Below are 22688 nucleotides of genomic sequence, written 5' to 3' on the forward strand. Positions count from 1 at the left end.
GTCTAAACATTCAGGTTTCATTACCTACCTGCCCCTCCTAGGTAAGTCTCAGAAATGCAAAAAGCATGCTTGTCTCTTCCCCAACTCCAAGATTCCCGCTGCATACACTGGCCAAGTCCTTCCTGGGGAAAGATGCACGGTCCCCTCGCCTCTTCCTTTTCCCTTTCCGGCCCAGTTTCCAATCCCTTTTGCAAAGGCAAGGCATGTATATTTTAATGCATGTCCATGCTTATAGTCATCCTTAACTTCGCTCCCGTTAAACAGCATGATGTCTTATGGACGAAAAGTCACAGCTCCGCTCACGGTTCAAAATGCCTTTTGATCAATAATGGTGACAAAAGCTGAATTTCCCCCTATTTGTGTGTGTGTGGGGTGGGTAGGGGACGGGAGGAAGTAAAGAACAGAGTCTCCTCCCCACCCCACCCCCAGCCTCTGTTTGGCATAGAGCTCCTTTTTCCAAGTGTTTCCTCTTTAATTAGGACCTGCTTCCCCTCCCTCTCCCCCCGCCCCAGCTTCGGTGAAAGGAGCCCTTCTGTCACTCGTCACTCGCCCGCCGTGGGAGGAGCCCGCCGGAGGAAGCTGTGTGCCTGGGACGCCGCGAGCCAGAGAATAGATCCGCTCGGGAGGGGACGTGGCTGGCCATCCCGGCTTCCCGAGGCGGCTAGACACAGGCAACTTGTCTGGCTGGCTGCCGCTCCCGGAGGCACAAAGAGCCCGAGGCCACCCGGCGGGACCGACGGACAGACAGATGGTTGGCGCGAGCCGGAGAGGACCGCGGCGGAGGCTGAGCACAGCGAGCCGCCGAGCCGGAGAAACTAACTGCGACCCCAAGTTGCCCCGCCGGCTCTCCCTCGCTGCACGGAGCAATGAGACCTTTCCAGCTCGATCTGCTCTTCGTCTGCTTCTTCCTCTTCAGTCAAGGTAGGAGCCCCGCGCGGCGGGAGTTGCAAAGAAAGTCGGCGGGGTAGTCAGGGCGCAGGAGGCTGGGGGCAGGAATGTGGGCAGGCTTCGGAAACTCGAACTGATGGATGCGGCTCCCGTTGCCGGCAGAGATGCACTGGCATCGCTTCTTGGCCTTTGAAAATGCAACAAAATGGTACTGTTTACTTTCCTCTGGAAGGAAGGGGTATGGGAGGGGGGGACGTTCTCTTCTCACTTGTCAACCTCCAGCTCAAACTCTCCCATGCAAATGAGTTCTTTATGCCCCCGCTATGTTAATTAGGCTGCATCTCTGGGGATCTGCCGCCCTGAACTTCTGGGAAGCCCCTCTCCTTCACACCCAGGTTGGAGGAGAGGGTAGGAAAGGAGAGCTTTGTTTAGGTGGGTGTTTCTGCTCGAATAAGGTCTGACTTGCGTGCGTGTGTTCAACAGCGAATGTGTGCGGTTGCACGGTCGCAGAGTGGCTGCACTTACCAAATGTACCGTGGGGGTGAATTTGCAGCGGATGGGAAAAAAGCTTGTAAAGAGTTTCATTGAACATAATTGAGTTCTCTGAATGAGGCTGAATCTGGAGCCCTGCACAGCACTGGATTCAGGGTTTAAAATGAAATTTCGTCCCTGGAGCTGATTGTTTCCTTTCTGCAGCCTAGCGGGGCAGCGAAGCTGGTGGACGTTCCTAAAAAGAACTTTGCCACCTCTGGGCTCCCTGCCACTGGGAGCCATGGAGCTGGTAGTGGTGGAAGGAGGGGAGGGAAATTCGAGAGAGGGATTGTGAGTGCCTGCTTAGCCAAAGGCATCAGAAGTCACCTGTGGAATTGACTGTGCAGGGGATAAGCCTCCCCACTCCTTTGGAATGCTGATACCGCCTCTGCCATCTGAGGCAACATTTGGGATGGCCAGCACGGCCCGGAGAGGGGCAGGGCTCCCTCAGAAAAACCCACAACAGAGCATGTCCATCTGTTGATTCAATGAAGGGTAAAAGTTTTCGAGAAAGCAGAACCCCACCATGGGTGGCTGGCTTTGCCAGCAAACAGCATGTCTCCCTTTCTTATTACCCTGTCAGGGAGAAGCCAAATGTGAACAAAAGCCCATGCCTCCTTCCTCAGCTCTGCCATTGAACTTGGGGTCACTGCAGATTTTCCCCGTATCAAACTCTGCTCATGACCATCCTGATTAAACCTGCCCCAAACGAGCATGTATATACCCATGCCTGTATGTTATTATAATGTACACACACACACATACACGTATTCCTGTGGTGGTGTGCTTCTCACTAGGACTCTTGACAGTGGCAGGAAGATAAATTACCTTACCCAGAGTTTTCAGGCTGAAAGAATAAGGACTATCTCAGAACACTGGGATAGAAACAGTTTGGGTTATATTACCATTTTGTGAGATTACCCTCTCATGGATACGTGTGTGTTTTTGCTTAGGTTTGCGTACACAAACACACGCAGAGTCCCATTCTCCTTTGCCTCTTACCAGTTCACTCAGGAAGTTGCCTGTAGAATCCCTGACTGGACGATCCCACCATCCCCTCTACACACCTGTGCATGGGACCTGTGCACATTTTAATCAGTCTTTTGTGTTCTTAGAAGCTTCAGCTGCTATCCTTTTCTAGATTGGCATAAGAAGCCTATAGGTGTCTAAGTGCCTCTCTGACTGTCTGACATCATCCCAGCATACATCTTCTACTTAGTTTATTCCTATCTCAGTGTGGAGCTATTTCTTGACCACCTCATAGGAATCTTTAAATATTTACCTATGGTGGTTAAATGCCCAGTTTCATCTACCCTTAGCCCTGAGGGCACCAGGAGGAAACCACAACATCATGCAATCCATAGCTCCTTGTTATCCCAGAGTGTTCTGTGCTTGGCCAGCACTGCCCACCCTACCAAATGGTAGATGCATAGTTCACAGACAGGTCTGAAGAAAGGCAGTGAGACCAAAGTGGGCGTAGCCAGTCAGAACACCATGTATCATTGGACCCTTTAGGTCCCTTGAATAGACAACATCTGACTGTAGGCATTAGGGCCCAAGTGGGATAATATTTATGGACTTTATTGTGATATGATACCTTTTGAATAGATCTATAGACATTTATTTTAATACGGATGTTGTTTTGAGTATTGTGAACTCCCTGGAGGATTGTGTTTGACATCTACGCATAGATGCTTAGTTCCCACGCTGTGCCCACCCTTGCCTAGTGCCATATGTGTATCAAGTTATTGGATAGAGCATATTCACTTTCAAGGCCCTGAGAGGGCTGGTCTTCAGACTCTAGATGGTACCCACTGTCACCCTCCTGACGGAAACTGCACCCCACCTGGCATCCCCCACGGAGCCCCCCATCTGACCCCCACCTCCTGCCTGCTCTTCCTCCTGGGATGCTTTCCAAGGAAATGTGCAGAGACTCAGGGATGGCCCTCCACTCAGAGAAAACAAATGTCCAGGTTCTTTTTAGGGCCTTCTCTGGCACTCTAGCGGCATGCCCATCTGCTGCCCAGCACCTCTCACAGTAGGAACCTGCATGTCATTTTGGAGTTTCTGGACACACAGTTCTCAGGCTTCCTGCTCCTTTGTCTTAGTTCACACACGGAGGAAGGGCTCCAAATAGTGCGCTAAAGACTTGCGTAACAAAATATGTGAGTAAACCCTTAAGTTCCTTTCAGTCAGTTGTCCTTTCTCTCCTAATTTGTTAAATATTTGTTCACCTTCACTTTTTCATAACCCTTCAGAGACTGAAATTCAAATATGACTAAGGTCAGTGATAGCCGTGTATTTATTCATCTTTCCTAAGGTAGCAGTAGAAAGGCCAAATGGCATGCCTCGGGTTCCACCCCTGCCGGTGTCCCTAGGCCTGGGTCCCCACGAGGAGATGGGGGGCTGCCAGTGTGCGCTGCCCGTAGGCTTCTCCCTCGCAGGGGATGCCTCTTCCTTCAGCTGTCAGGATCGCGTGCTTTGTGCAGAGGGATAATGTCACAGCACAATTTACCTCCTGCAGAGAAGAGGCATGTTCTGCCCCTGGTGAGAAGGAATCGATTCTCTTGTCATCCATGAACTTAGAACTTGCTATGTGTTTTTCCCTCTATCATTTCTGTTTGCCCACAACTATTTCCTTCTGTGCCTTCTTTTGTCCTCAAGATCCATCCCATCCAGCCAGCTCACCCAGGTCTTAAGTAGCTTTGGAGAAATAATGCTCTGGCAGCACTGAAGCCTCCCTGTTCCCGTGAGATCTCAAGTGCTGGGACAGTATGAGAAAGTTATAGGGGTTCAAACTCGGTGCCTTCTCCTGGCAGGCTCAGAAAAGGTGTTTGTCCTCTTCCACCGCCTCTGACATTTTGCTCTAGCATTCCCAGGGGGTCCTGTCCTACCTAGTAACTTCATCGGTCTGAAAGTTCTAATTCTGGTGAGCCCACATCTCTTGTTGGGTTTACATATGTGTTGTGCTGCTCTGAAAGCATTGGGGGTAAAGTGGAAATTGCATGTACCTGTCTAAGACATCCCTGAGTTGGGGATTAATCTGGGTGTCATGTCTTGATTGGGAAGAATCTGAGCGACTTGCTCTCCTGACTTGCTGGCAGGAATCACCAGAAGGGCTGTCAGATGGCCATCAAGGGGCAGAGGTTCAGGCTGATGTGACTCCCTGAGGGAATAGAAGACCCTCCAGCAGACAGAAGTGTAAGATAGAGTGTAAGTGGAGAGAGCTGGCCAGGAAGAAGGAGGCCACAGTGATGACAGGAAACATGGAAGGCGAGGACCAGCTGCAAGAGGCTTTCACTTGCAAGAAATTCCCTTGGGGAGGGGGCAAGGAGCATTAGAAGACAGCATGAGCACAACAGAGGCATCCAAAAGAATGGAGCAGATTGTAGGGGGGTACAGGCTGAGAAGGCACTAGAAAAGGAAACTGGGAGTGAACAGCAACTTTGCAAACCTTTAACTTCCCGAGAAATGTCATGTAACAAAAAGATGAGGCTCCTCCCATTGGCTCCCCAAGTGGTGGGACATCTTGTCTGGAAGGGGAAGAATTACTCCTTTTATCTTGGAAGGTCAGTGCACTGTTGCCAAGGGTGTGGGACCATTTCTTCAACAACTCTTCTGGATGAGGGGAACTGGGACATGTCTGCAGGGCATGGGGGTGGTCTCAGTGGCTGCCGCCCAGCAGGGAGTTCTCAATTGCCTGCCAGACCTATTGAGGAGGGAGGAGAAACCCCCCAGGGGGAGAGGGGTTTGAGGTGAGGTCAATGCCTTATCCCTGCACTTAGCGGGCGCCGCAGGGCCTCCCTCTTGGGTTACAGAGGAGGATCTCACTTGGAACATGGCCGAAGCGGGCTCGGCATAGCACCAAGGATCAGCTCCTCCTGGTGTGCCTGTGTTGGTAGGAGCCAGGGCCAGCAGGAGACCGGGTGGAGCAGGGGGTTAGGCCTGAAGATGCAATTTTTCTTTTTTGTTCAGCCCAGTGGGGGTGACTTAGGCAGCATTATATCGCAGACCCAAAAAAGCACATGAATAATCCAGCATGAATTCAAGAGATTTCAATAGCAAAATAATAACAATACTAATGATACCTTTGATTTGCAGAGTACTTTTCTTCCAAGGAGATAAAAAGATAAACTGTTTTGGAAACATGAACGAGGAAAAGAAAATTGCCTGTGATGGAGAGTGGGGAGGGCCAAGAGCACTCATTTTAGGGCCTCCATGTAAACCAGGGGTGGGAGGGAGTTACATGGGCATAGGCTTCATTTTTTCAGCTACAGTCTCCCCATCCTTCTAAATGTTGAAATGATTTAAGGGGGAAAGTCCATGTAGGCGTTTTTCATAGGGGTCAACCTAAAAAACAGCGAGGCAGTGAATTTCTCCGGTGCCTGGGTTCCGGGACCGTCTAGTTCTGCAGTGGAGAGAGGCAGCAACCTGGTGAGCGTGTTGGACTCACTACCACAACGATCTTGACTCTAATGGCGGTTCTTGCTGCAGAGTGACTGGGGCCCCAGTCTTACCCCAAGTCCAGTGCACACCCCGGCATTCACGCAGCAGGGTCTGGCTGGAGCTGCTGCTCCGGTGGACATCAGTTCCCTCATCCACATTACATCACAGTGTCCACAGGGAGACAGGGGTAAAACCAGCCAGTGTCTTGATCCCAGGTTGTAATAGCTTCACCCTGTATTACAAATGGAGCCGGATTTTATTCCCAGTTATGGGATGAAACAGTGTCAGCAGCGCATTGAGACACGTGCTGTTCCTTACAGCATTGTATGTAATTTTCTTTTCCCTGGGGAAATCCAAAACTCACCCATGTAGGCGTGCACATCAAGTAAGAATATATTGATACCTCGTAGATCAGTGGTATATTTCTCTCACGTTTGTGCAAAGAATGCTCTGTCCCGCCCTCTTCCAAAGCTTGAGGATTACGTGTGGAAGGACTTCAGGTGTTCTCCTTGCTCTGAGAACCCACACTATTGCCGTAGAATAAGGATGTCCACCACTGTATTTACCATTAAGTCGCTTTAACTTTATGTTTGTAACCCATGGAAGGAGTGAGGGATCAAAAATGCTTTTTTTCTTTTCTTCCTCTCCCAATTATAAAAATGAGTATTCTGGCTGTATACTTCCAGAAGTCAGTAAATGTCAATATTGGATAAGTATTTCCTTTCTATGGCTGCAATTTAGCATAAGCTGCTTGGAAACCAGTGTCTTCCGTAAGCATACAATGTTTCTGTGGGTACACAGTCAACACTACTATGAGGATTAAATAAATGTCAGCTTTCTTTGGGTACATTGGTAACAAATTAAAGCCACCGCAATAGTGGCCAGTGTAGGTGAATCCTGCCCCTTGCAGAGTCACTCTGTTGCAGCCGGGCCTGGGGTGTGGAAGGTGGGGCGTTGACACGCTTCCATCTCCTTCCTGGGAGTAAAGGCAGGCATGTAGCCCCATGCAGACACCTCCCCACATGCCATGGGGAGGTTTTCTCTGGCCGTCTAGAAGTCTTACCATGCCCTCTGCAAGCCTCCTTCCTACCTGTGACTGCCTCCCGCCCCCTACACACACACACACACACACACACACACACACACACACACACACACTGCTTATTGCTCAAGCGTAGTGACGTCTGGGTCTTAGAACAAATCAACATTTTGCTCAAATGGGGGGTGAGCTCTCACTCTGATCTTCCACCTAATATCAGTGTCCTCATAGGCAAAGTGAAATAGGTTTACCTGAGGCCGTTTTTCTTTTTTTTAATTATTGAAACTTAAACTACCATACTGTACATTTGTCAGTGTTAAAAAAGATGTGTGAATATGAGGCTGAATTATCTAGATGGCCTGCTTACTTAGCCTATTTTCACTGGACAGTTATTGCAAGTCAGTTTCTTTCTAACTTATGCCCAGAAGACAGGAATTGGAAATCTGCACCAAGAGTTGCAGCCGTGAGAGCCCAATGTCACATCACCCCTCCACACTTTCTTCATGTAGTCTGGTGTCCCAGAGGGCCACACTTATTGCTCCTTTCTTTAAGATCAAATGGCATTTTATGCCACCGAAGCACAGCCCCTGGCCATTTGGCCAACACTCATTGTGGACCTACTGTGCGGGAGGCATCATGCTAGGGGCTTTTGATGCAGAGATGACTGAGACCACGTTTCTTTCTCTGGGAGCTGTCTGGTCAGGGAGCAGGTGCCTGGACTCATGGCGACAATACAAGGGGCTCAGAGTTGTCTGTCCCGAGAGCAACTGGAATGGCGGAGGGCATCAGGAAAAGCGCACAGAGGAGGTGACTTGATTTTAAAGGATGGCAAGGGGTACTCCACAAGTAAAAAAGAGCACTCCAGGCCTTCTTCATGTGCCTTAGAATGTGTGCAAAGGAAGGCAGGACGGACTGATACATTTAGGAGGCATGGGTGGAGTGGGTGGCTAGCATGTTAGTGTGTTCGGAGGCCGGGGGAGTGGAGGGCGCTGGGGAAGGGAACGGTCATCTGTGGGTGGTCAGGAGTGCTGTGCTAAATGCTGTGAGGATGGACTGTCAGAATTAAGTCTGTTCTTTAGAAATATTGTTAGTGGCTTATGGGCCTTAGTCTTCTTTCTACTATGGGCTGCCAAGACAAAGAAAAAGAGTCATCAGTGTGCTATTTATCCTTCTTTTCCCTGTGTTTTTCTCCTGCTATTCCCTGTGTTTCATGTGAGGCTTTACAAAATGTAGAATTGAATGGAAATACACTCCTTCTTCCCAGCTCGTCTTCCTTCCTGGATAGTATGTAAAGGAAAAGTGAGCAAGAGAGACAGTGTGGAGGAACTGACCTTAACTGTTGGTCTGCACTCCAGAGAGAAGGGAGAGAACAGCGGGTGGATGTGGGCTTGCGTGATGTGTTGGATAAAGAGTGGGGAAGGGAGCCTGGAGCCCATAGAGCAGGGCTGGAAGGGAGCCTGGAGCCCATAGAGCAGGGCTGGCTGAGTACACACAGACCTTCAGCTGGATGGAGTGCACTATGGAAGGGATTTGCCAGTTTCTAGGGCCCCTGGAAGGGTAGCCAGAAAGGGAGACAAGAACAAGGATGACATAAGCAAGAAACACCTAGGGACATTTTGTTGCTCTCTAGAGGAAACTAAGCTACATTGGCTTTGGGGAAAACAAGGTTACAAGCTAAATGATCTGCTCAAAGATGTTGGAAATGTTTGCAAGTCTTTAGCACCAAGTAACCTTCCACTCAAGAGTAACGAATGCCATCAGATCTACCCATATGTTCCACGCTTTGGCCTGTTCTCTTCAGGATTTGTTGGCAGACTGGCAGGATAAGCTTAATAATGGAGCAAAAACCTCAAATCGCTCTGCAAAAAACAGATAGTGACATTTCAAGGATCTCTGTGTCTAACTCTTGTATCTAAGGCTGGCCCACTGGATAGTATCCCATCACTGAAAGTGTTCTAACTAGAATTCTGAGCAGAATCCAGGCTCCCAAGAATAGAAGTCAGTTCCTAAGAAATGGATTGAAGAATAGACTAGATGACATCCAAATCCTCTCCAGTTCTAAGATTCCCTGAGTATTATCTATTAGCAACAATTCATTTATTTTGGATAATAAATTCCTACAGGGTAAATAATGTGTTCTAGATCTCTCGTCCAGCACATTTTCTTGTACGTGCCAGCAAATAAAACTTTTGGTTGGTGATGGTGATGGTGGTGGCTATAATAATATTCTCGACGATTGTGATGATAATTAGCATTTGCATAAACCTTCACAAATTGCAGAGTGACTTTTACAAGCACTACTTCATTCATCACTGTGCCGGCAATGAGAAGCAGCTCTCATCAGTACCATTCCCTCCGAAAGATTACGTTCCTTAACCAAAGTCACCCCCAATCCAGGTCACACTTCCATGTGACTTGATGCTTCTCAAGATGCTGGTCGATCCAGCTGTTATAAATCATCAACACTGAGCGATGCATGAGAAGACCCTAAACTATGGAGTAGAATGAGTCACAATCTTATAAATTTGTGGGACTCCTCAGTGTCCAGGCATAGATGAGGCTTTAGGGGTTCCCTAGGAAAATCGGGTAGCTGACCTTCAAGCAGTGACCCAGCACTGTAACTTTATCCCTTTTTGATTCCAGACTCTTTCTGAGTTGGTGCTTTCATTTTTCTGGCATTCAGCTTTACCTTGAGGGCACAAGGTTTCCAGGGGAAATGACAGGCCAGCCTTTTGGGCTGAATAGCAATCAAATGTTGCTGGGATAGCTTCTTTTGTGGCCACGCTGACCAAAAAAAAAGAAAAGAAAAGATAAAATAAATAAAGGGCAGAGACTGCTCTCTTAATTGGTTGATTAAAATATCCATTGCAACCCCCCCCCATGCCTAGCACAATATTTTGCACCATTATATGTATGTGTATATATATGTAACCATTAATAAATTTGAACTATTGGGATGGAATGTGAGGAATAAGGAAAAGAAGAGGACGCTTCTGACCCCGGCATATATAGAGGCTGACACACCCCTACAAGAGGCAGAGGAAAGAACCCAACTATTTAAAGTGTGGTCTTGCCCTGTAGGAAGCTGTTCCTCTCCATGCACAGCCTTGAGTGCCCAGAGAAACATCCTCTGGCAAGCCACCCACTCCTCAGTTTTAACAAGAAACACTCCTGGACTGTCATTCTTTAATGCATATCAGTTCCCATGACTGTCAGTCACCTGCAGATGTCACAGGTGACTTAGCTCTGGTGTGGTATGACAGTCCACCTGTCACCCATGGCGATGCCGGGAGCTATGACAGCTTCAGAGATACTGGGGTCTGGTTGGCTCATCAGGCAGGCATTCAGGGCACAGAGACTTAGAACCATGCCAGGTACTGCAAAGAAGCAACTTCCACCTTCCCTGCCTCACTGACCTCATGACCAAGAAAGAGAAACTGCCAATTAGTCTCCCAGTGGCTTGACTGTCCTTATCCTAAGACCTGCACTTTTCCATGCCTGGCTTAAGGACCCTCAGGTCTCCCAGAGAGTCCTAGTCCATCAGGGACTGGGCCCTGAAACCTTTTTCTTACATGGGGTGCTGCACCTATGTGAGGGAGGGGCAACTGAGGAGAGAGGGCCTGGTCTCTGCTTGGGACCATGCGAGGCAGGAACTGGCATGGTGTTTGGGGACCAGGTCCAGGCGGGCCCTGCAGTTCCGTCATCAGCCTGATGGTGGCAGCAGCAGCGCTTGCAAAGCCCCAAGTGAACAGAGGGCGGGAGGCCCTGGGAGGGCCCCGCGGCGCAGGACTGGACCTGCCCTCCCGGCAGGTGCCTGGGCCCTTCTCTGCCCTGCAGTGGGCTGGGGCAGTGGAGCGTGAGGTAGGGGGCGAGGAAGGGAAGAGCAGGCCTTCCGGGTGGCAGCAGCTCACCAGGAGGCTGCTTCCCTTCTGTTTCTGATGGACAGGAGGGCAGGCTTAAGGGGCATGCCTGTGAGGAGTGTGGCCAGAGGGACGTGGTACAATTAAAAATGCTCCAGGGGCTTGTGAGAGCTACAAAGAGAGGGAGCCAGAGAAGGCTCAGCCGGCCGCGTGGGTTCCCTGCGGCGAGGCGTGCCCCCGTGGGTGACAGATGCCTTTTTCCTCCCCAACAGAGGGCTGGCAGCCAGAAGCCGGCTTCTCCCGGCCTGGGCCCACGGCCCCAACGTCGGGTGTCTGCCCCTTTAATGATCCGGGAGCCAATACTTCTGCTGCTGCTCCCCTCTCATGCTGAGGAAGCAAAACAAACACGCTAGAATTAGTCCTCATTATTCCTGATCTCCCTGCCAGGCTGGAGAGGTGCTACTCTGTTTTCACCTCTGGGCAGAAACGCGCAGCATGAAAACAAATCGCCACAAGCTGTGACTGTTTGAAAGCGCACCTTTCCAGACAAGGTAATGAGATCCTGAAGGCCAGCACTACAGGCTGAGGGCCCCCTGCCCAGCGCAGGCATGAGGAGTCCCTGTAGCCTCAGAACTCCTCCCCTGTTCCTTTATCTCCTAGGGGGAGGCAGCACAGGTGAGCTGCTGGCACCTACCCGTGTGCAGAGTAAATGACATGGGATGAGCAGTGGCTGTCGCTGGAGCAGTCCACTCCCTGTCTTCTTGGTGTGGCCTGAGTAGCTAATGGAACTGGCCCTTGATGTTGCCCGAAGCCATCAGACATTGTCTGGGCCTGTGTGGGTTTTGGTTGCCTGTAGGATTTTAGATGAGGTTTGCTGGAACCCAAGCAGCCTTCCACACCTGACTCCCTGTCAGAGTCCTTTGCTGCTTTCTCAGATGCAAGGTGAGCTACATCCATCCCTCCTCATGCCCTTCCTGCAGGGCTGGAGTGGGGCCAGAGGTGGAAGGTAGGATTGCTCTGTCCATTTTACTAAGAGTTCCATGGGCAAATGGAAGGTGACTTCTTGAGCATTTCATGTCAGAGATGAAAGTTTTTGCCTAAGGTTTGCAAAACCTTATTGCAAACTGCAGATTTGATGCTATGCAGGTAGGAGAGGAAAAACAAAACTGCATAATTTGAGAATTTGCTGAAGAGATTGATCTCCTTCCCCAAATAAAAAGATGTTATACCAATGTGGTGTGTGCTGTTGACCCTGCTCTCTTCCTGGCCCCTTGATTTGGCCATCTGCTCCCCTTTTTCCTTTCACAAATATGACCCTCATTAGTGCTTTTCGTTGATGGGAAGCTGAATGGGGTAGAGGGGAAATGGTGGGAAGAGAAAAGAATCAAACCCTGTACAGGTTTCCATATTCGGGCTTCATGGAGTTTCTCTCTGCTACTGCCTTGTGGTTGCTGAATTGGAGCCAGCCATGGGGAGGCGTTATTGACATCTGTGGCCAGGCCCTTTGCAGAGCTTTGCACATAGTTCCCTATTTAATCCTCATAGCAACCTAAGGAAGCAGTGGTGGCCATACCCATTTGCCAATGAAAACCCCTGGGGCCTAGACAGAGTAATGCCATCCATGCACACATCTGCAGATGCCACATCCCTAGTTGCTGCTCCCTTGTGAAGGAATTTCAGCCACACCAGTGCCTTGAAAACTGTGTGACTGTTGGTGAGCCCCAGAAACCTCTGGCCTGGCCTGTGGTCCTTCTCCATAACTTGTAGGGCTTTGGAAGAACTGATCAAAATGGAAGACTTCTCCTGTAATGCAAAAGCCAAATAAGAATTTGAAAAGCTTTCCTACATAGCTAGCGGCTGCTCTTTACCTCCAGCTCCAGTTTCACTTAACATTTTGAAAGACAAATGCTGTTTCTTAACAAGAATCTGTCATCCACCTAATTTTCCTTTGATGGATTTAACAAAAAAATTTAAACCCCACTCCGCTTAGCAAGAGGTTAGCGTAGTGTTAGCTGTGTATTGTTAAGAATGGAGCTACTCAACGGGCAAAGGTATTCTGAGACATCAAAACCCATCTTTTTGTCAAGCCTAGAATAGTAAAAAAATATCAGGAGACCATGTGGGTCTGAAATGATTAACAGTGGTCGTTAGAAATAAAAAGGACCCCTGGAATGTAGGAGAATCTGAAAGCCCTTCAAGCCCTCAATTCTCCTCAGGTTGGTTCTGGCAGGTAGGTCTTACCTTGCATCAGAAATCATTCTTGGAGATGGCATGCATCTATCTGGCCTTGCTTAAAATCGTATCAGTTTAAGATAGACACTTAAGCTAGCAAAACATAAAAGTTCCTTGAAGTTTCCCAAGCTCCTTTAGATCAAATCAGAGGAATAGGGAGGATCAATGCAAACAGAGAATTCCTATTCAAGGCGGATAGGCTTCCTCGAGACGTAACATTCCTTCTTCTTTGGCCTGAGCGTCTCAGTGGAACACGTGGATCATATCAGCAGTGCAGTGGCAGCCGTTGCCAGGGCTCCAGATCCACGTGGATGCCCCTTTCTCTGGGTATGAGCCACTCTTCGGGTCTTCTCTCTGGCAAACCAGGGGAGAGGTATTTACAGACAGAAACCCGTGCTTTATAGGTGAGCACAGGTGAATGGCAAGCTGATCAGAATCAAGAAACAGCATCCAGAAAACTCATTACTTTTCTCCCCTGTTTTCCTGCTAATGATAATAGGAAATCTGCATTTCCCTCCCATTATCAACAGATATTTATTTTCTAAGATCTGTACTACTAAATTCTTGCTAGGGGAAAAATATATATATACTACTGTGCTTTCTGAAGTTGTCTTAGTTTTCTTAAGGTATGTCATCTGCCTTAAATGTGTGTGCAGTTGGGGCAGGATGGGTACACCTTTCTTAAGGACTGCTGCAGCCATGTGAACTGAAAAAGTATTTTCTAATCCAAATAGGAAAAGCCTCTACACAAGGCCATTTTGCTCCTTTTTTACTGAAAAGCAGCATATTTGAATGTTCACAGAGGTCACAGCTTTCCTCAGTAAACACTGAGATTCTTTAAAACAAACACTTAGTAGAAACATGTCCAGAGAAAGAAAACAAGGTTCTGGTGCGTGCTTTTGGGCACGGGAACTGCCCGCATCCATCCTACCCATTCTCCGCCCCCAGCCAGGGTCCTCACCTCCCTGTGAATACTGCTCATATTAACCTGGGCCTTATGAGGTCTCAGAGGGCAGATTTTAACCAGAAGAGTTAAGGTGACTCGTGGGACCTGCCTCTACGAGAGTCTGTGTGTCACATTATTTTAGGATGACTTGCGCAGTGAGGACGGCCTTGGGAATCACCATGGGTCCTGAGCATAGAAACAAGAACATGCATTTTGGGACTTGGTGGCTCTGCCAGTCTGTCACTGACATCGCTGCCTTCCTCACAACTGAGGACACTGGGAGCCATCCTTTCCGTGTGACTTGAAGTCTTACCCCACCTCCGAAGAGCCCAGGAGAGCAGTACGATCATGTGTGCTGACAGGGAGGAATGTAGCAAAGACTAGCCATAGATTTTCTTCTACCTGCACTTTAAAATGTTTATTTTTAAAGTCAACGCTGTACACCAGAGATGCTCATGTCCTTTTAAAGGATGGATTTTCTGCTTTGTACAGTGAAGAGATTCAGAATGTATATAATAATGCACCACGAGAATTCTCGTTCTGTTTTTTAAAAATCTTCAAGGTTAATACAACCACAGACATTGATATGCACTTCATTGTGAACTGGGATCTGCTAGTCATTTTATTTTTTACTTCATACTTACTGTCATTTTATTTTTCAATTCATATAAAAAGATGTTCTCATCACTAAGCCTCTGGGCCTCCTTCTTCAACCCAGATTGCCAATGGGAAGCCAAATGCAGGAGCTGATGAGCTCGCAATGGGGAGGAGAGAGAGGCAGGCCCGTGGCTTCTGCGTAGGCTGTGTGCACATTCCCAGGGGTCTGAATAACCTAGTGACAGGAGAGGGGAAGGGGAAGAGACAGACATTTTAGTCTTCCAGAGACCGTAAAACCATATAGAGTTCAAAACAGAAGCTTTAACCCTCCCCAGTCCAGCTGGGGGCAGGATGGCCAGTCCTCTACATAAGCAGGTTTGCAAGTTTCCATTCATCAGTGAAATACGTCAGTAGCTTAGCCGTGAAGAGAGCCAGGTGCCAGCTTCAGAGGCACAGGGGTCTCTCTCTTTGGATGGTTGTCTGTTCTTTGATGTCAGCCCAGCACCTTTGGGATAAAGATCTTCAGGCCAGAGGGCTGGCCTCTCCCTTCTCTGTACACTCTCAATACACCCTTCACTCCAGCCAAAGAGCTGCTGGCGCCTCTGGGTGTGTGCTGCCCCCTCACGCAGCCTGCCTGCTCCCCCATCTTCCTTACGCTCGGAAGGCCCTCCCCTCTCTGCCCTGTTGGCCTGGCTACCTTCCACCCCAAGGACAGCCTGCTTTGCCTCCTGGAGGAAGTTTCCCTGACCCTCCTCCCTCTCTTCACAGCCCTCTCTGGAAGCTTCTTGTAGTGCTTGTCACGGTATATTTAACAGTCTTTTTCCTGCCTGCCTTCCCTTCTGGGTCTTGAGCTTCTGGAAGGCCAGGGCTGGGTCCTGTTGGTCTTCGTCTGTGCAGTGTCTCTGTTGGATGAGGACACACAGCTGGCACGTGGCCAGTGTTTCTTACACAGGGAGGGAACGTGACGTGTCGGTGATTCTGGACAACTTCTACCTTCTGTGTCCAGCATTTCACTTGCCAAGAAAATGCTTCATCAGGAATATGCTCTGCTTTTCATTATCATTGCCTTCTGCAACTCGAGCACCTGTGAGCACCAAGTATCTCTTGGGGAAAAGGTGATGCTAATTTCATCCCTCCTTGCATTTATATAACCCTTTATGGTTTCCAGAGCCTTTGCACATTTAGTATAGTCCACTCTCTTCCTTACTTTAATAAATAAGGAAAAAAAGATGATGTTAAGCAGCCGAAGTTTGCACCAGTAGTGTGAAATTTAAGATTAAAACTGTGAGTTCCAAATCCAGACCTGGTGGCTCTTCCATTCCCCCTCCTCCCTGCCCTCCATGCTGGATTCCTGCCTCCGAAGAGTATATCCTTAGAGGGTGCTTGGCACAGTAGGCCCCTGGGGGTATTGCCTGCATCATCACACGGAGCGTGATGGGCTGAGTCCCTGCTTTGAGAGGCAGGACGGCGATTTGGGAGTGGAGCTCAGGTGAGGATCCTGGCCAAAGGGTGATGGTTGTTTCTAGCTGAGGCACAAGGGGCTCTGTGCAGAGGCTGGCAAGAAAAACCGCTCTTGACTGACGCTCTCCCTTGTAAATGAAGCATAGTAAAGAAAACACAGTAGGTCCTTTATAGTAAGGACTTATGATAGTAGCCTGGAAGCACCTTCCAGCGCAGCCTTTCATTGACCACGTTAGCCCTGACCCTCCCTGACTCACTAGTGTATCTGCCCTAAAGTGTGGTCTGGGAGCCCATCAGGGGAGGACCTTGTGGGTGTGCAGACCACCCACCACAGTTCCTCACCGCAGCATGTGACAGAGGCCAGGAGGCCACTGCTCTGTCGCTGCCTGTGGCATGGCTCTTGGAGGCAAAAGGGAATCAGGCTCTCTCTCCAACCTGCCTCAAAGTTGTTACCATTGAGGATGCTTTGAAACATTCAGAAGGGCGTGTGCAGAGGCAAGGCACTTGGCATCCTCTGGTTTCCAGAGGTGCTGGGCTGATGCCTGAGGTCAGCGTAGAGGTGCTCAGCATCCCCGGTCTCTTGCCAAGCCAGATATTGGGTGGCTTTCTGTGGACACGTAAGGCCAGGCAACCTTTCTCAGCAGGGCTCATCAGGAGAATTAAGCTATAAAACTCTCAAGGCAACATTGTACTAATGAATTAAATTATTTCCTATGCACTTAAAACAATGCTAGTTATATGCTGTCCTAGGGACGAGGGGAAACATAGTTATTTGTATTGTTTTCTGGGCTTGCTGGTTCTGAAGGGAAACCCCAGTTGAGAAAAGCTATCTGTATGTATGGGGAAGGTAACAGTTCCCATGGCTGCTGTACAAATGACCACAAACTTCAGTGGCTTAAAACAACCCAAATGTGTTACAGTCCTGAGTGTCAGACTCTAACGGGGGCCTTGCTGGGCTGAGGTCTACACTGATTCTTTCTGGAGGCTGTGGGGAAATCTACCTCCTTGCCTTTCCTGACTTCCGGAGGCAGGCCCTCTGCATTCCCCGGTTTTTGGCTCCTTCCCCGCCTCCCTCCAACCTCTTTCTTCCATTCTCACATCTGCTTCTTCCTCTCTCTCAAGGAGCCTTGTGATTGTGCCAGGCCCACCCAGAGAATCCAGGGTAATCACCCCATCTCAGGATCTTTAACCTTACTCACATCTGTAGTCCTTTTTGCCTTGTAAGGTGACATATTCAAGGGTCAAGACATGGACGTCTTTGTAGGCTCATTATTCCGCCTCTTACAGGCACCAGAGACAGAAGGGAGCCGGGCGGCCCTGCCCTTACAGGAAAATGTAGGCGTTCTTAACCTACCTCTCTGCAGGGGACACCTGGGACTCAGTGTCCCTCTCTGTAAATTAGAGAGAATGATTTCCATTGAATGTCTCTCCATTTATATTTTTAAAGTACTTTTATCAAGTGAAAGGTACTTAGTACAAAATGGTTATTATAATATTATCCTATGACTTGGTATCAGTTATGCTTACATTAATCAATGGAGCGACTACTAGATGCAACTATCATTGGCTCCCATGGGGCAGAGATTAGGGGGAGCATCTATTAGATTCTGTAGTTAAACCTCACTAAATGATTCTTAATAGTGATTAACTTTGGCTTCATTAGCATGGAGTATGGGAATGTTCCTTTAATATATAATATAGCTCAGCCTTCTCCTATCTTTGCAGTAATTGAAATGAAACAGAGAATAACAAAAGCAAGAGTGTAAAACAAAGGAGAAATGGGCTCTGTGTTTTTCTACATGGGATTTGCTGGAAGGTAGGAGGTTTGCTGCCTGCAGTTCGATTTTTCTTTCTTTGCCTCTGTGCCTGGTTGAGTTTCTGGCTCTCTGAGGGTCTGGCTAGGAAGGAGGCACAGAGAGTGGCATGGGGTGCAGGCTCTAGGAGGAGTTTGTGTTTCCACCGATGTGCCACCTCAAAGGAGAGTGCATATCGTGGTAGTACTGAACCCTGCTGTGGACCACTTAGGCCTTGTGATTCAGTTGATGTCCTTCAAAGGTTCATGAAGTCTCTCTCAGGTTAGAGATTAAAGAAGTTTGGAAGTATAGCCCCTGTCTGCCCACCCCACACCTGATGCACCAGAACTCTCTAGAAGGCTGGAGGCTATCAGGCCCCTTACCTTGGTGTACAGTGAGGCCAGCTCCTGGGCCTCCAGAAGGAGCAAAATTTGAGGCCCCACACAAGCCTCTGCATCTGACCCCATCCCACACTCAACCACAATCCCCCGCAGCTCTGCCTTAAAGCCCAGGGAGACACAGTCAGTGGGCAATGATAGCATCAACATCTAGCTTTGTAAAATGTGCAGCCTTCAAAGAACCTGTGTCGGGGAAAGGCTGTGCTGCTGCTAAACAGCCCCAGGGGAGCATCACAACCAGCTCTGGGCCTCAGGGGTCTGGGGAGTTAAAGGAGAGAGACAAGCCCTGAGAATGATTATAATCCCATTATGCAGAGCTCCCCCTATTTATTTCTTCATATGGATGAATTTGTATATATTTGCATTTTGCTCTATCTGATAATATGCATAGAATTCAAATTGAAATGACTTGAATAGATTTGAATATTAATGAGACGTTTAAAGGCTGCCATTCCCTGGCAGAGTCCCTGTGAGGGAGTGTGTGGCACAGAGCTCAGAAATCTCCTCAGGCACTGGTGCCACCAAGCACGTCCACCAGAGACCTGGCAGGGCCCAGGGCCAGAACAGGGGGAGCCCTTTGGAATGGAGGTAAACTCCCCCCACAGCTCCTGGGCACCATGCCTGGAGCCTCCTCCACTGAAGGGGTGCATTGAAAACAGTTCCCTGAGTGTGTGTATATCTTGAGGTGGCCTCAGACCTCCAGACACATGGTTTTAACAATGCCATAGAGACCAAGATGTTTTCCCATGTTAAGAAAAGCTAATAGCCTTTCCCTCGTAGATTGGGTTGGTAAGGAGCAGAGTCACGTTTCATTGGGACAGGGACAGGTGTGTGTAGCTCTTCCTCAGCAACCTGGGAGGTGCTGGACTGTTTTCCTTCCACCTAGAATCCCATAGCTAAGGTACATGCAGTGCCTCCTGGTTATTTCCCTGCTGGATAATGGCAGTTAGCCAGTGCGCCCTCAGTGAGCCTGAAGGCCATCAGTCCTTGATGCTCTGGTAGAAAATCACTTGATATGAGTCTCTACAGCCTATCAACATTAACACAGCATAGGCAGTTTAGGCCCTGGGCTAAACTCTAAGAATAAATAAGATTGAATGGCTTGTAAACATCAGAAAGCCCCCTCTGAGGTTGCCCTGGCCATCTTTCCTCTTTGTCTAGAGGCCTGGGTAGCAGCTTCCCCTAAGAGGTGGGCCTGTAGTGGCAGGCTTCAAATATTTAAAACTCAGCATCAAAATTTGTAGAGCCAACATATAACAATAGCACTCTGTAACAGTTTAAATTGGGTGAACCATTGTCCGTGGTGTAGAGCTCCAAGTAGGCCGTCATTCATTACTAAAGCATGAAGGATCAACATTTCTACGTTATCCCCACATTACTTTGTTTCGTTTTAACTGAATCTTGGTTAGTTTGATGTTTACACTCCTTGCACCCTAGCTAATCATGACAGCAAGCAGCCATGAGAATATACCTGTGAGTCACTTCATTTCCTTTTCCAGGAGGCTCTTACATATACCTTGTCGCTTCTAACTCAGTCTGCAAACCCAGCTCCTCACGTAGCCCCCGTATGATCTCAGTCCAGGGCAGCCCACAGGCCCAAGACCCGGCTCTGAAACCTGAGTCATGTCATCTCCAGCCTCTCCTTCGTCTCCCGTTTCCATTTGGTTCTCTCCTCATTCCATTGTGTCTGTACTATTTTCTCTTCTGCTGCCCTGCTCATCCTCATCATTTTCTCCCAAGGTCCTAGAGATCCTGCCAAGTCCCTCACTTTTCCCCAAAGTCATTCTCATTGTCAATACTCACTACTTGTATCTTCCCAGGATACAAGTCAGGTAGACCCGGCTTCCCATTGCCTATGAAACCACCTCCACTTGGTACTCTAAAGCTGATGTCATCACTCCACATTTAAAGTGCTCTATAATCTGGCACCAGCTGTCTTTCCAGCATCATCTCTCTATTCCTCCTAGCTTTAGCCAAAAAAATTTAAAAAAAGATATTCTCTGGATATACTATGCCTTCATGTTTCTGCTTACGCCATTCCCTTAGCCTCAAAGGTTCCTATCTCATCACTTATTAAAATACTCCATGTATTTCAAGTCTTGCTCAAATCTCACCTCTACCAGGATTTCCTGTTTCCAGCTCAGAGTTGCCCCTTTTATGTCCTCCTGCAACATGATGTATACATCCTACTGTATCATGTATTCAATCCTGTCCGGGTTGTTTACTTGATGTCTTACCAGCTCAGTTGGGAGTCTCATGAGGGGAGACCTCTAGTGTTTTAACATTTTTTATACCACCTGGTCGTCTCTGACAGTGCTCAACAAATGTTTAATGAGTAAATGAAATGGATGTGCAGAATAGACACAATATTGTTCTGAGCTTCCCCGGTCTCTGCAGTATCACATCCAGGCCTCGCCCCTCTAGCACCAAGCTGTTGTGAAGAGACACTCACATTGATCAAGCACCTGTTACAGAGGCCAGGTGCTTTCTCAGGGTCTCATTGAATTCTCCACAAAAATGACATGATAAAAGATCCTTCCTTCCATTCTGAAGGTGGGGAAACTGAGTCTCAGTGAGGTTAAGAGATCTGCCCCAGGTCCCATCTCCAGTGGATAACAGAGCCCCAAGGAAAGCTCCAACCGGCTGACTCCCTTCCCCAAGTTCTTTCCACCACCCCAGAGCCGCCTTTCAAACCGGCCAAAAAGCAGCCTAACTCTCCACTTCCCCAGGCTCTGTGTCAGGCTTCAGTGCTCTGGGAGAATGAGTTTCCCTCAAATCAATCCTGGAGGCAGTTATTATTTTATAGGGATGTTGTACATTGATAAGGTAGCTGTTCTATGTTAATAGCTGTTGTAATGTTGTTCTTAAGGCCTATTACTTGTGCTGGTTTGTATTTTAATGTGTGCACAGGTGATTACAACTTTAATATGAATGTTAAACAGATTAGCTGAGATGTATATGTAAAATAAATAAATAAATGAAACTTATACTCTCCTGTCTATTCCATGCTCTCTCCCTCTGTCTCTTCTCTCTCTGCCCAAAAGCAAATGTGGTCTGTGGGGCATTCACAATGGAACGAAAAGAGAGTGTTCTCTGGGTGATAAATAATGGTTAGGGATGGGGCTTTTGTTCTGGGTGAGTTTAGATTCTCTGTTCTTAATAGCTGCTTCTCTGAGAGTTTGTGCTTTTGACTATGTTTGGGAGTTCAGTTTTCTTGGAGAGTCATGCATATGCCAGTCTCTCCCTTCACACTGCGTTTTCCACCTCTGTGAAGCTCCTGTTATCTTCTTGGCACCCACTGGAGAGCGTGCCTAAGTTCTAGAAAGACAGGTATGTGCCTGTGTATCCCAGTGTGTCCACGAGCACACGGCATGGAGAGGAAGACAGGTAAGGAAGCAGACAGTGAGAGTGCAGGAGGCAGGGCCCAGGGGAAGGTCTGCATGGATTTATTTCTGTGGGAGCAGGAAGGAGGGGGCTAACCCAACTGCTGGGCAGAAAGCTCAGAGAAAACTCGCTCCATGTAGAAGAGTTCCGAAGATGAGTTGAAGTTAGCTAAGGAAATGAGCGGGGATGACGGAGGAGGTCAGGGAGAGAGCTTAGGGGACGGAAAGGGCACTCCAGGTGGAGATAATGGCATGTGCTAAATCAGGGAAGCCTGAGAGAATGCAGCCCGTTCAGGAGCTGCCAGGAACTCAGTGCGGCCAGAAGCAAGGGAGCATTAAGGCCGCCGGCAGCACTGGTTTGGTGCACTATGCACAGCATTGGAAGTTAGGGAGCTTCTCAGCCAGGGAGTGCAGGCTTTATGTGGGACAGGAGAAGCAGTCACCCTTGTCGGGGGGCTTTCCTTTAGTGTGTAGAGGAAACAGGGACAGGGAAGAGAAAGAAAGCTGCAGGTTGGTTACGAAGATTCCATACATCTGGGTGGAGGAAACTTAATAAGCAGTAATTTAAACTGAAGTTTAAAAGAGAATGAAGAACATAACTGTCTGAGGGGACAAGTATGATGCAGAAAGAATGTTAGTGGAGGGAAGTACGTTGTAACACTCCAAAGAAAATGTTGGAGAAAGGACAGAAGCAAAACGGGAAGAACCATATGATTTAACCTACAACATGGTGCATAATAATATATTAAGGTAGCATTAAAATCTAACATCCCAAAGTGTTAACAATTAGCCCCTGGGCTTGATATCACAGGCTTGGTCAGAGGCACTTTTGAGTCAGCCACCGTGTGGGGAAGGATGGCTGTCAAGAGACCAGGTGTCAAGGCAGCGTGGCTGTAGGACAGAAGCCATGCTCAGGGGGTACAAAGCATTGTGGGGAGAATCTGAGAGAGGATACAAAGATTAAAGAAACTGAGGTTATTGTCTGACTATGTAGTAGGCCAGATACGAATGCTCTTTCATAATACAAAGTATACATCAGGCACAGAAGTGGGTGACAGACATGGTGGAGAAGAACTCTTTGGACATTGGCTGGAAGGCTAGTCCTGCTAAAAGC

At 48.4% G+C, this 22688-nt stretch overlaps 1 protein-coding gene across 6 annotated transcripts in view; it reads left to right on the forward strand.

The window, feature by feature from the left end:
- The window catches only part of KIRREL3 (kirre like nephrin family adhesion molecule 3), a 518771-nt gene that overhangs the window by 2302 nt on the left and 493781 nt on the right, over positions 1-22688 (forward strand). For all 6 annotated transcript variants that reach the window (XM_073239501.1, XM_073239500.1, XM_073239497.1 and 3 more), the window contains exon 2: positions 513-921. In XM_073239501.1, the coding sequence (XP_073095602.1) occupies positions 867-921 (55 nt within the window). In that variant the 5' untranslated portion in view covers positions 513-866. The remainder of the gene's footprint in view (positions 1-512; positions 922-22688) is intronic.

Source organism: Manis javanica, chromosome 6 (assembly GCF_040802235.1).
Source record: "Manis javanica isolate MJ-LG chromosome 6, MJ_LKY, whole genome shotgun sequence".
Classification (NCBI taxonomy): Eukaryota; Metazoa; Chordata; class Mammalia; order Pholidota; family Manidae; genus Manis; species Manis javanica.